The sequence below is a fragment of the Mauremys reevesii genome, linkage group 3 (assembly GCF_016161935.1).
Source record: "Mauremys reevesii isolate NIE-2019 linkage group 3, ASM1616193v1, whole genome shotgun sequence".
NCBI classification, from domain to species: Eukaryota; Metazoa; Chordata; order Testudines; family Geoemydidae; genus Mauremys; species Mauremys reevesii.
In genome coordinates this window covers 26,476,995-26,490,901 of record NC_052625.1, presented here as the reverse complement: position 1 = coordinate 26,490,901, position 13,907 = coordinate 26,476,995, and the positions used below count along the sequence as shown (strand labels likewise).

Below are 13,907 nucleotides of genomic sequence, written 5' to 3'. Positions count from 1 at the left end.
TGAGACCTGCGGTGCCGGGAGCGGCCACGCGAGTCGCGGTGCCGGGACGGAGCCCTCCGCCGGTGCCGACGTGATGGCGACCTGGACCTCGTGCGGCGCCGGGAGTACGACCGGTACCGCGATGACGAGCGGTACCGGGACTGCGACTGACGTCTCAACGGCGATCGGAACCGCGATGGCGAGCGGTGCCGAGATCGCGAGCGACGGGACGGAGATCTACCAAAGGACCGGGAACGTGACCGGGACCGGGTGTGCTGTCCATGTCGCCTGTCCAGAGACGGTGGCCGGGTCATTCTGGCCGGCTTTCCCGCCGACACGATAGCCCGCACCGGCGGAGCCGGGGGCCGGAGGCTCGGTGCCTCTATGAGCTGAATCAGCTCCCGCGCCGAAGAGAATGTCTCCGGCGTCGACGGCAGCCGGGACTCAACCATGGTCGGTACCGGGGAGCGTGGCGGCGCCGGACTCGATGGGCCTTGCGGCGCCAGAGTCAAAGGTCCGGTGCACGACTTGTGCACGGGCACCGCGGGGACCGCAGGTGGCGCGACCGTTTTCACCGAGTCCTCAGCGCGGGCCTGAGCAAGCGCCTTCGCCAGCTTATGTCTCTTTGAAGGTGAAAGCGAGCGGTGCCGGGACTTCGTAGCCGCTTTCTGAGGCTGTGGTGCCGCGGATCCTGAGCGGCTCAGTGCCGCTGGTGCGCTCTGCACCGAGGAAGCTCGCGGTCCCGGCGCGGACGGTGCCGGGGGCTGGAGCGACGCTTCCATCAGGAGCTGCTTTAAGCGGATATCTCGCTCTTTTCGAGTTCGCGGTTTGAAGGTGGAACAGAGCGAACACTTATCTGTTCTATGTCCTTTGCCCAGGCAACGGAGGCAGGCGTCGTGCGGGTCTCCGACCGGCATAGGCCTCTGGCACGCTGCGCAGGGCTTAAAGCCCAGTGCTTTGGGCATGAGCCCGCACCGGGGGAGGCAAAGGGGGAACCCCCCCCTTTTACCTTACCTAAACACTAACTATCTAACTAACAACTGTAAAAACTCAACACTAAACTAACTATGTACAAACAAGAAGCGAGAGCTAGGGTTGTGGAGGACGAAGAGCACTCCACAGTTCCAACTGGCCGTCACGGGCGGTAAGAAGGAACTGAGGAGCGGACGGGCCGGCTGGGGTATATAACACGCGCCATAGCGGCGCCACTCCAGGGGGCGCCAGCCGGCCCGCCGGTGTTGCTAGGGTAAAAAAGTTCCGAGATGCCATGCACGCGCAGCGCGCACACCTAACTGGAATGCATAGGAGCAATCACTCGAAGAAGAATCCTGTAGAATTAACGAGAGAAACTACGAGTAGCTAGGGAAGTGGAGGTCAGCTAAGCCGCGCTCCACTGTTCCAACGACCGACACAGGCAGTAAGAAGGAACTGAGGAGCGGATGGGTCGGCAGGGGTATATATTCGGCGCTATAGCGGCGCCACTCCAGGGGGCGCCCAGCCAACCCACCGAGTGTTGCTAGGGTAAAAATCTTCCGATGAACGTGCACGCGGCGCGCGCACACCTAACTGGAATGCATATGAGCAATCACCTGAAGAAGAATTATTAGTTAAATTGGAAAAGATGGGGATCAATATGAAAATTGAAAGGTGGATAAGGTTAAAGGGGAGACTACAATGGGTTTACTGAAAGGTAAACTGTCAGGCTGGAAGGAAGTTACTAGTGGATTTCCTCAGGGATCGGTTTTGGATCAATCTTATTTAATCTTTTTATTACTGACCTTGGCACAAAAAGTGGGAATGTGCTAATAAAGTTTGCGAATGACACAAAGCTGGGAGGTATTGCCAATACAGAGAAGGACTGGGATCTCATACAGGAAGATCTGGATGACCTTGTAAACTGGAGTAATAGTAATAGGATGAAATTTAATAGTGAAAAGTGCAAGGTCATGCATTTAGAGATTAATAACAAGAATTATTGTTATAAGCTGGGGGCATGCATCAGTTGGAAGTAACAGAGGAGGAGAAGGACCTTGGAGTACTGGTTGATCACAGGATGACTATGAGCCGCCAATGTGATACAGAAGTGAAAAAAGCTAATGTGGTCTTCGGATGCATCAGGCGAGGTATTTCCAGCAAAGATAGGAAGGTGTTAGTATCGGTGCCGGGAGCTCGACCGGTGCCGGGAGCTCGACCGGGACTGAGACCGCCGGTGCCATGAACGCCCGCGGGAGTCGCGGTGCCGGGACGGCGATCTCTGATGGTGCCAACGCGATGGCGACCTGGATCTCGTGCGGCGTCGGGAGTACGACCGGTACCGCGATGACGAGCGGTGCCGAGATCGCAAGCGCCTGGATGGAGACCTGCCGCGGGACCGGGAACGGGACTGGGTCCAAGTGCGTTGTCCATGCTGCCTGTCCAGGGAAGGTGGCCGGGTCATTCTAGCCGGCTTCCCCGCTGACACGACGGCCCGCACCGGCGGTGCCGGGGGCCGGAGGCCTGGCGCCTCTATGAGCTGGATCAGCTCTCTTGCGGAGGCGAATGTCTCCGGCGTTGATGGCAGCCGGGGCTCAACCGCGGACGGCACCGGGGAGCGTGGCGGCGCCGGACTCGACGGGCCTTGCGGCGCCGGAGTCAAGGGTCCGGTACACGGCTTGTGCACGGGCACCGCGGGGTCCGCAGGCTGCGCAACCGCTCTTGCAGAGTCCTCAGAGCGAACCTGAGCCAGTGCCTTCGCCAGTCTCTGCTTCTTCGCAGGTGAAAACGAGCGGTGCCGCGACTTCACAGCCGCTTTCTGTATCGGCGGCGCCGCGGAGGTGGAGCGGCTCGGTGCCGCCGGTGCGCTCTGCACCGAGGCAGTTCGCGGTGCCGGCGCGGACGGTGCCGGTGGTTGAAGCGATGCTTCCATTAAGATCTGCTTCAAGCGGATATCCCACTCTTTCCGGGTCCGCGGTTTAAAAGTCGAGCAGATCAAACACTTGTCCGTTCTGTGCCCTTCGCCCAGGCAACAGAGACAGGCGTCGTGCGGGTCTCCGATGGGCATAGGCCTCTGGCACGCCGCGCAGGGCTTAAAGCCCGGTGCCTTGGGCATGAGCCCGCACCGGGTGAGGTAAAAGGGGAACCCCCCCCTTTTACCTTATCTATATACACTAACTAACTATCTAAAACTGTCAAACTAACTACTAAACTAACTATATACAAGAAGAGATGTGAACGCTAGGATCGTGGAGAACGAAGAGCACTCCACAGTTCCAACTGGCCGTCACGGGCGGTAAGAAGGAACTGAGGAGCGGACGGGCCGGCTGGGGTATATAACTAGCGGCATAGCGGCGCCACTCCAGGGGGCGCCAGCCGGCCCGCCGGTGTTGCTAGGGTAAAAAAGTTCCAAGATGCCGTGCACGCGCGGCGCGCACACCTAACTGGAATGCATAGGAGCAATCACTCGAAGAAGAACCTGTTTTATGAAAGGAGACTCAAAGAGCTTGGCTTGTTTAGCCTAACCAAAAGAAGGCTGAGGGGAGCTATGATTGCTCTTTATAAATATATCAGAGGGATAAATACCAGGGAGGGAGAGGAATTATTTAAGTTCAGTACTAATGTGGACACAAGAACAAATGGATACAAACTGGCCATCAGGAAGTTTAGCCTTGAAATTAGATGAAGGTTTCTAACCATAGAATCATAGAATTCAAGATCAGAAGGGACCACTGGAGGAGTGAAGTTCTGGAACAGCCTTCCAAAGGGAGCAGTGGGGGCAAAAGACATATCTGGCTTCAAGACTAAGCTTGATAAGTTTATGGAGAGGATGGTATAATGGGATAGCCTAATTCTGGCAATTAATTGGTCTTTGACTATTAGTGGTAAATATGCCCAATGGCCTGTGATGGGATGTTAGATGGGGTGGGATCTGAGTTACTACAGAGAATTATTTCCTGGGTTTCTGGCTGGTGAGTCTTGCCCACATGCTCAGGGTTTAGCTGATCACCATATTTGGGGTTGGGAAGGAATTTTCCTCCAGGGAAGATTCCTCTGCAGCGTGGGGCACAGGTCACTTGCTGAAAGATACTCTGCACCCTGAAGTCTTTAAACCATGATTTGAGGAGTTCAATGGCTCAGATATAGGTTAGGGGTTTGTTACAGGAGTGAGTGGGTGAGATTCTGTGGCCTGCGTTGTGCAGGAGGTCAGACTAGATGATCATAATGGTCCCTTCTGACCTTAAAGTCTTTGATTCTATGATATAAATGATGGGGTATAAATCAGCTGTTATCATTCAAGAAAGAGATCTTGGAGCCATTATGGATAGTTCTCTGAAAACATCCACTCAATGTACAGCGGTAGTCAAAAAAACCTAAGAGAATGTTGGGAATCATTAGGAAATTAATAGATAATAAGATAGAAAATATTATATTGCCTCTATATAAATCCATGGTATGCCCACATCTTGAATACTATGTGCAGATCTGGTCACTCTATCTCAAACAAGATATATTGGAATTGGAAAAGATACAGAAAAGGGCAATAAAAATGATTAGAGGTATGGAGCAGCTTCCATATGAGGAGAGATTAATAAGACTGGGACTTTTCATGACTGGTGTGGAGAAAGTAAATAAGGAAGTGTTATTTATTCCTTCTCATAACGCAAGAACTAGGTGTCACCAAATGAAATGAATAGGCATCAGATTTAAAACAAACAAAAGGAAGTATTTCTTCACACAACACACGGTCAACCTGTAGAACTCTTTGGCAGAGAATGTTGTGAAGGTCAAGACAATAACAGGGTTCAAAAAAGAACTAGATAAATTCATGGAAGATAGGTCCATAAATGGCTATTAGCCAGGATAGGCAGGGATGGTGTCCCTAGCCTCTGTCTGCCAGAAGCTGGGAATGGGCAACAGGGGATGGATCACTTGATTATTACCTCTTTTGTTCATTCCCTCTGAAGCACCTGGCGTTAGCCACTGTTGGATGACAGGATACTGGGCTAGATGGACCACTGATTTGACCCAGTATGGCCATTCTTATGTATGTTCTATCTTACATTTATTTTAAAATAGTTTCAACTTCATATATTGTAATTGTTCCTATCTTAATATTTACTAAATGCATTTGAAGGTCTATTTTATTAATATTCTTCCCTAATTTGGAAAATGAAGGGCGTAAAGTAGTGGTGGGCAACCTGTGGGCTGCACGCAGCCTGTCAGGGTAATCTACTGGCAGGCTGCCAGACAGTTTGTTTACATTTGCATGGCTTCCCGCAGCTTCTAGTGGCCGCGGTTTCCCGGCCAGTTGAAGCTGTGGGAAGTGGTGTGGGCCACAGGGACGTGCTGGCTGCCGCTTTCCGCAGCTCCCATTGGCCGGGAACGGCAAACTGCTGCCACTCGGAGCTGCAGGTGGCCATGCAAATGTAAACCAACTGTCTGGCGGCTCGCCAGCGGATTACCCTGATGGGCTACATGCCGCCCGTGGGCCGCAGGTTGCCCACCACTGGCATAAAGTGTTAAAAGAAAAACATGCCATGAATTTTGTATTTTATTTTTTTTACCAGACCATCTTACAAACACAGTCATGGAAAAGAAGCACAGATGGCAATTCACCTGCACCGTACCTTTGACTTCATGAAGTGAAGCATTGTTATTGCTATTACTAGTGGATGTTCTGCCACTATCAAGGCTGGCTGGTCTGGAAGCTAAATGAAAAGTAAGGAGACAGAATGATAAACAAAATTTTAGCAGATGACACTATGACACTATTTTGATCACAGAATGCTCTGAGGTAGGAATCATGCACTATTTCACAGGCTGAGTATGCCCATTGTCAACAAAGTGTAGTTTCTTACAGATAAGAAAGCGAAGGGATTACCAGGCAGTCCAAGAGGACACTTTAGTAAAGGATGCTACAGGAACAGTAAGATACAAGGGGAAGAAAAACAGAAAACAGAATGCATGTTTAGAACTGAAACAGATTTGTTAGTGGGAAACCAGGATTTTATAGAAGAACACACTGGCGTGCAGAAAGCTGCTTGTGATTTGGTCACTTACAACAGATTTGACAAGTAACCCTGCACACTGTAGAAATGCCACAAACAGGAAAAGCAAGAGCATCTGCATAGTTAATGTCCTGTGCTCCTCCCCAATATAAGCAGGGGTGCTAGAACAATTTGTATAATGGGGGCGCTGAGAGCCATTGAACTAAAACTAAACGCTGTATATAATGGAATCTACTTCAAGCCAGAGGGTGCTGCAGCACCCCTCACAACCCTTGTTCTAGCACCTATTAATACAAGGGAAATAATTGCACTGTTAATCTTTTCCAAAATACTAAATAACAATATTTTATTTCAATTTTGTTTATATTCATTTTAAAATGTTTTAGTAAAGAAAAATAGTTTATTTTATTTCTTGTAAGTGCTTCTATTTTAGCTTTTTCACTCTGTATTTTTACTTGATGAAAAGACTTATTTTGTACTATGAAATATATAAAACTTTAAAATCAAGAAATGAATCACTGAAATCCAAATTTTTTAATGCAAGTCAAAATTTCCCTTCTTTCACAATTTAACCCAAATATATTTGAAAATGGGCAAAAAGAATTTGTATTCTGTTTAGGTGCATTTCATAGATATCTTCTACTAAATATACACAACAGTTAGTGGAAAGATTATTCTAGGAAAAAAGAAAAAGTATTAGGTTTGAAGAAAAGGCACCATATAGTCAAGTTGTGCGGAAATTATAGAAAACATGCTCACTTTCAATGCTGCAATTCACTGTGTGGGCAAACATCGTTAGCATTCACATCATATATTCTTAATTTATTATTTAATTAAAGTTCACATCTTACCATGAATTCTTGATCCTGTACTAGAATCATCACTAATGCCTTGTGGACTTACATCTTCAAAGGATGTAGTATCTATACATAAAGACATAAAACAATATGTAAATTAAATTTCACAGCAAAACTGTAATTTAAACATTTGTCATCTGTAAAATGCAATGAAATAATTATTTGAAATACAATCCATCTTTGCTTATTATGTAGCCTTTCTGTAGGAAAAAACTCTAAGGTATTTTACAATTAAAGCTATTAAACCCGTTCAATTACTTCTTAGTACTGTAATTCAATTATTCAGGTTGTTTGCTACAGAAGAATATGAAATATGAAGGAGTAAAAACAGATTTATATAAAATTGTTACCAATATAATCATGACAGAGCAAAAAGCTTCTACCTATACCTTTATTATGTAGCAATTGCTTGGATCTGAAGCCTGAAGAAGAGTTGACAGTTGCAAAGTTGATAGCTGTAGTAGAGAAGGCCATAGCTCCCAATTCTTTTTTCCTTTTACCCGTAGATACATCATCAGGGCCCTCCAGATGCTCAGAACTACCTGTCCATTGTCCTCCTGCTAGGACCATGGACTGCACCAGGTCATTCATGGCTGGGATGCAAATGAAAGCAAACGAATCAGCACAGTTCAATTTATTTTTTTAATTCCTATTTTGTATGGTAAAAAGTTTGACATTTGTCTAAGCATCAATGCATACTGAATATTGAAAGCTACAAACACAAGATCATCCATGTTATGACATGCAATCAGCTCAATGAATGAAAAGTATTACAGGCCATACTTTCAGTTCAGATATGATTTTTAATAAATGTTATTAGATACTAGTGCCATGCTTGTGCTGCAATGATATGCAATATATATGTTAGAAGCTTTGTTATGTTGTTTTGCAAAGACAAATGGAATGAATAAGGGTAAGATAGGTAGAGGTGCTAACACAACATGAACTTTGGCAATGGTTGGGGTTCAGTGCAGGTTACTGCAGGAATACTGTATTTTGCATTATAGTAGTTAAAAGGATCTGAAAGAGATGGCATCCTATGATATACTTCTTTGCTTTATAACACTGTAGAAGTATCCACCCCCTTTTTAAAAAACAGAACATTTTAGTAAAGAAGAAATGACACACATTTGAAAAGAGTAACAGACCACTTTATATCCTTGCACTATTTTCTCTATATTAAACCAAAAATGTAAGATATTTGTTGTTTATAAAAATGCTTACTAAAAGTGGAATTAAAAACTATTCAAATGTCTGGAGTGCACTGTAAATTTATATACACATGCATGCACAATGTGTATATATAATAAATATGTATACAAATATATAAAATGTAATCACAATAAATTGCATATGTATATATACATATATTATTCAGTGCCAAGGTTTTAAAAAAATTCTTCCAGCTTCTTGTATTATAGCAGGACTTGCACATTGCAAAATAGTAAAAAAAACAGCACAGTCCAGGGGAAAGGTTAGTGAAAAATTAGTAATGGAAGCCAGTGTAGCCATTTAAAAGAAGCTGAACTGTCAAAGTCTTACACATGGAGCGACGGTAGATTGCCTTCATTTTGTCTTTTTCCTTCGGTCTGTTCCTCAAAAAGGGCAGTCTTTTCAGTGCAATCACTTTTATGTCATAGCATGAGGAAAAACGGAAACAGGGAAATGAAAGAAAAAAGGGAGAAGAACAGATGGAAGTTAATGTTGAAACTAAGGATAGAAATGAATGTTTGAGTTTCAGCTATGTATGCTATGCTAAAAACTATTATTCTCATGCTGCTGAGTGATAATGAAATATGAAAACTACGCTATGAAACCTTCAATATACTCAGAAAAGCACTGAAGACAATGGTGAGAAACGCAATATATTTTGAAAGTTCAGAACTGCCAAATTCTTGAAAAAACAAAAGTAACTTCTTTGTAGAGATTTATATAAACAGATAAAGAGTTTTTCTAAGAAAGTGGAAAATAGATTTATTCAAAAGACCTAAAATTTGATTACTTTGTGACTTTAATAAAACATCCGCTTTTCCTCTTTAAAAAAAGAGTTTGAATCTTAATTATTTGCTATAATTTGTCTTTTCTAATTTGCTTTTCTCTTGTACTTTTCACTCATGATTTACATTTTTAAAAGTTTTGATTTATTATGTATTCTGCATATCAATAATTAAATAACTCTCTTTCACTCTTTGTTTCTGTACATTTTCTTTCTATGGACCATCTGTTCAAGGGACTATGTGAACGGAGTGCAGAAAATTGAAATAATAAAGTACAAGTTTGTTATAAAGCTGCAGTGGTTGCTCAGATTTCCTGGTTGGCATGGTACCCTGCCAAATTGCTACTGGAAAAAAGTACCAAACAGAAGATTGCCACCTCCTCTTGACCACCCCCAAAAAGCAAACAAAAAACAAACAAAAATGAGGGTGTGGTTATGACACTTTGTGGAGTCAGAAAAGTTAAAATAATACATGTAACATCTGCAAAAAGAACATTAAAATTATATTAATTATTACAATTAGAAAAAAGTCACACTTTACTCTTGGAGTGCAGTGCAGCAGCAACTTGTTAGTAGTGGACATCTGTGTCTACATGTAGCATCATATATATGTGTCAGCAGACTGCCAAGCATGCAGGAGCCACATGCAAACAATGGAGATGCAAGGGCTTCATCTTTGAGAGAAAAGTGCTCAGAAATCATAGATTTCTTACAAATGCCCAGGCCGCTGCTTCATTTGCATGCTACCTGACATCACAATCTACAGGTTTTACACATGCCTTGTCATTTGCTTCAATTTGTTGAACCAATGGCATGTTACGTAGCAATTTAATATGCATGCACATGTATTTTTCTATATTTTTAGACACTTCTGCACCTTCTGTATTTCTCTGCACAAAAGGGGACATATACCCTATATTTTGTTATATTTCTTTTTAGTTTGGTTCAACAGAAAAAGTCAACATGTCCAATTTCTAGTATCGCCATTATGCAGTATTTCTAATATCGCTCTATTATAAGAACCATTTCATGTTAGAATTAATACAGCCATGCAAAATCACCATGAAATGGTACCAGACCAAATAAATGCTACTTAGCCATAATTATGGTGTAAAAATAAAAATAATTACTAGCCTGTCAAAAAAAAATTTCACTGGCCGCAAGTGAACAGGCAAATATAATATTGCACAGCTGGATTAACAATGTTAGAAATAGTATAACTTCAGCTACTTAAATGGACATTGATAAGTAAATTTTCATCTATTAAAACATTCCTTTTATTACCTTTTGTAAATAAAGGCCAGATTGTTTTTGGCCTCGCACAAGAGTGCAAGTTGGGAGAAAATGTAAGGATCCCCTTGCACTCTAGTACAACAGCCAGCCATAATACTGTGAAGGATTGCAAGAGCTGGTGGTATCCTTTCCAAAAGGAGGAGTACCTGACTGAAAGTGGGTTATCACACTGCTTCCCCTTCCCCTTTTGCACTCAGCACAGGGGGGACGTGTACAATGCACCACTTTGAAATGTGGTGGAGTTCCTGCTGCAGCATGCACGCCCCAGGAGACCTAGGAGGATGTATGTTTGATTCAGCTAGATTGCCTCAGAAAGTCCTGCTGCAACGTGGCTCCATCAATTTAGCACTAAAATGTTACAGTAAAAACAAAAGCTATATATTCTACAACTTCCATTACTGATTAAAACTGGTATAGTCTTGTATGCTTTAACCCACTGTTTCTCAACGACCAGTTCGTGGACCGGCGCCGGTCCCTGAGATCTCCCTGACACAGTTTAGGAAGGCAGCAAGCCGGTCCTTGCTATCAAAAAGGTTGAGAAACACTGCATAAAGAAGATATGTTGTCTATCTAGCTCTGTAAAAGGATACAGTTTTATTTCACTGTCTGCCAAAAGAATGCATGCACCAGTATGAAGCTTATTTCTTGCTTTTATTACAAATAAAGTATAAATAACTAGTTTTAGCATTAGTGACAGTGAAGTGAGGAACACCCTGTGACAATAAGCACCCCCTGCATTCACATCATACACACTATTGTAATAATCTTTGACCAAAATATGCTTTGTGAAGTGTCATTTGAAATCTAGTAACTCACTGATCATTGATATTCTTGTGTGATGTATGTACAGAGTGGGTATTAAAAGTGATTAATATATGCTGAAATTATGACTAAAGTGTGTATAAACCAGGTATGTCATGGAGAGTTGGTAAACAGGACTGCACTAAAAAAAGGAATATGTTTTCTCCACCTGGGAGTTACTTTCAAAGTACTTTGAAAGACAATGAGAATGTATTTACATTAGAGACACAAGGTGGGAAACATTAATCTTTTACTGGACCAACTTCTGTTGCTGAGAGATATATAACATATGTTGGTCCAATAAAAGATATTACTGTACCCACCTTGTGTCTCTCATATCCTGAGACTGACAGGGCTACAACACCACTGCACACAATGTATTTACATATCATGTAAACAGATTCATCTAGCTAACAAGAGGTGGAGGCAAATCTCACATTAACAAGTGGGGCAGAAGACAGCATGGTATCTACACCATGCTGTTGGGAGAGAGAAGCTTGGTCTGGGTTTTACTTTTCAAAGAATACATGGCAAAGGTTTACAGGTCTATAAGACAGAGCAGCTGAATCTCAAGTGATAAGCAACTGAATCAACTGATTGTATAAAATATTACTGTACTGTATTAGAAAAGTGTATAGAGCAGTGACACTCAGACTGAGGCTTGGCAGGCACAAGGGGCTCTTTAATGTGTCTCCTTGCGGCTGTTTGCAGCACATATTAAAACATGGTGTGATTTAATTATTAACCAATCTAAGTTATTAACCAATTAGGATGCTTCTGCTATGTTATTAACCAATTGTAGAACACTTGGTCAGTTGTTTTGCTGTGAATTATATATATATACATACACACACACACACACACACACACACACAGAGTAAATGAAACAATGAATTTATACTACTGTGGCTCTTTTGGGTAACGTTGATTGCTAATTTGGCTCCTAAACCACTGAGGTCTGAGTATCACTGGTACAGAGTGAGGTCTTTTCTAAAAGCCTATGGCACACTGGTGATGTCATTGTGAATTGTATGCATTATCACTATAAAAGGAATTATGGATAATCATTGATATTGGGCTGTACAGTCTCTCCAGACAGGAGGGAATGCCACAGCTATCTACTCGTTTCCTATATAAGTTAAGCAGGGTGGAATCAGAAACAATGGAAACCCAATTTACTTAAAAGCAGCAAAGAATCCTGTGGCACCTTATAGACTAACAGACGTTTTGTAGCATGAGCTTTCGTGGGTGAATACCCACTTCTTCGGATGCAAGTAGTGGAAATTTCCAGGGGCAGGTATATATAAGCAAGCAAGAAGCAAGCTAGAGATAACGAGGTTAGATCAATCAGGGAGGATGAGGCCCTGTTCTAGCAGTTGAGGTGTGAAAACCAAGGGAGGAGAAACTGGTTCTGTAATTGGCAAGCCATTCACAGTCTTTGTTTAGTCCTGAGCTGATGGTGTCAAATTTTCAGATGAACTGGAGCTCAGCAGTTTCCCTTTGAAGTCTGGTTCTAAAGTATTTTTGCTGCAGGATGGCCACCTTAAGATCTGCTATTGTGTGGCCAGGGAGGTTGAAGTGTTCTCCTACAGGTTTTTGTATATTGCCATTCCTAATGTCTGATTTGTGTCCATTTATCCTTTTCCTTAGAGACTGTCCAGTTTGGCCGATGTACATAGCAGAGGGGCATTGCTGGCATATGATGGCATATATTACATTGGTGGACGTGCACCAGTCCATGTGGAGTTCTTCACATGGACTCCTCCTGAGGGTCGAAATGACAGTCTGGACCTATACATTGAATGCTTCCGCCAACGTGCACAGGCAGAAATTGTGGAAAAACAACATTGCTTGCCTCACAATCTAAGTCGTGCAGAACGCAATGCCAACCACAGCCTCAGAAACCATCCTGACATTATAATCAAAGAGGCTGATAAAGGAGGTGCTGTTGTCATCATGAACAGGTCTGACTACCAAAAGGAGGCTGCCAGACAACTCTCCAATACCAAATTTTACAGGCTACTTCCCTCAGATCCCACTGAGGAATACACTAAGAAACTGCACCATCTACTCAGGACACTCCCTACACTAACACCGGAACAAATCAACATACCCTTAGCATAGGCGCCGACTTATATGGGCTCCCTGGGGCTTTAGCCCCAGGAATATTCCCAAGCAGGGGCTCTGCTCCACCAATGTTTCCTCCCCTGCTTGGAGCGCCCCCCCCCGCCGCCGCCGTCGCCAGGGCTGGAGCTTCCCCCCTCCCCGCCCGGCAGGGGCGGCTCTAGGCACCAGCAAAACAAGCTGGTGCCTGGGGCAACAAAAGGCTGGGGCCTCAGCTCATCCTGCCGCTGCGAGCCGAGGAGCGGCCCGCCCCCTGCAGCCGGGGCAGGGCCGCGCTCCCGGCTCCGCTTGGGGGAGAGGGATGGCCCCTTACCGGTAGCGCGGCCCCGCCTGGCTGCAGAAGACGGGCCGTCCTCCTCCGCTTGTTCCCCGGGTCCTAAACAGCCCGGCACCCGCTTGGCTGGGGGGGGCGGGGCTAAGCTCCGCCCCGCTCAGAGCCGCGTGGGGAGGGGGGCGGGGCTGGGAGCTCCGGGCTGAGCGGCTCCTCCCCTGACCACGCCGCTCTGAGCGGGGAAGCGCTCAGCCCCCTCCGGGAGCCATGCGGCTGCAGCGCTGTGCAGGGCCGCTTCTCGAGGCGCGCAGTGAGCAGGGGGTAAGCAGCCGGGGCTGGGGGGTTGGTTAAGGGGCAGGGAGTCCCGGGGACACTCAGGGGGCAGGGAGGGGGCACAGGTTCTGTGGGGGGGGCCAGGGAAGGGGGGTTGGATTGGGGGTCTCAGGAGGGGTCGTCAGGCACCCCCCGACCCCATTACCCCCCAGGCCCAGCCCTGACCCCCAGCTCCAAGCCCAGCCCCACTGAGATGGGCACCCCCCAAACCCATCCTCCCCACCCAGCCCTGTCCCCCAGCTCCAAGCCCAGTCCCACTGAGATGGGCA

At 45.2% G+C, this 13,907-nt stretch overlaps 1 protein-coding gene across 16 annotated transcripts in view; it reads right to left on the bottom strand.

Moving 5' to 3' along the window:
• Positions 1–13,907, bottom strand: part of CCDC88A (coiled-coil domain containing 88A) — a 374,196-nt gene that overhangs the window by 22,687 nt on the left and 337,602 nt on the right. For 13 of the 16 annotated variants that reach the window (XM_039529472.1, XM_039529474.1, XM_039529460.1 and 10 more), the window contains 4 exons: positions 8,363–8,446; positions 7,210–7,413; positions 6,815–6,886; positions 5,583–5,663 (listed from right to left, as the gene is read on the bottom strand). In XM_039529472.1, the coding sequence (XP_039385406.1) occupies positions 5,583–5,663; positions 6,815–6,886; positions 7,210–7,413; positions 8,363–8,446 (441 nt within the window). The remainder of the gene's footprint in view (positions 1–5,582; positions 5,664–6,814; positions 6,887–7,209; positions 7,414–8,362; positions 8,447–13,907) is intronic. The other 3 variants (XM_039529475.1, XM_039529468.1, XM_039529477.1) reach the window with 1 other exon arrangement.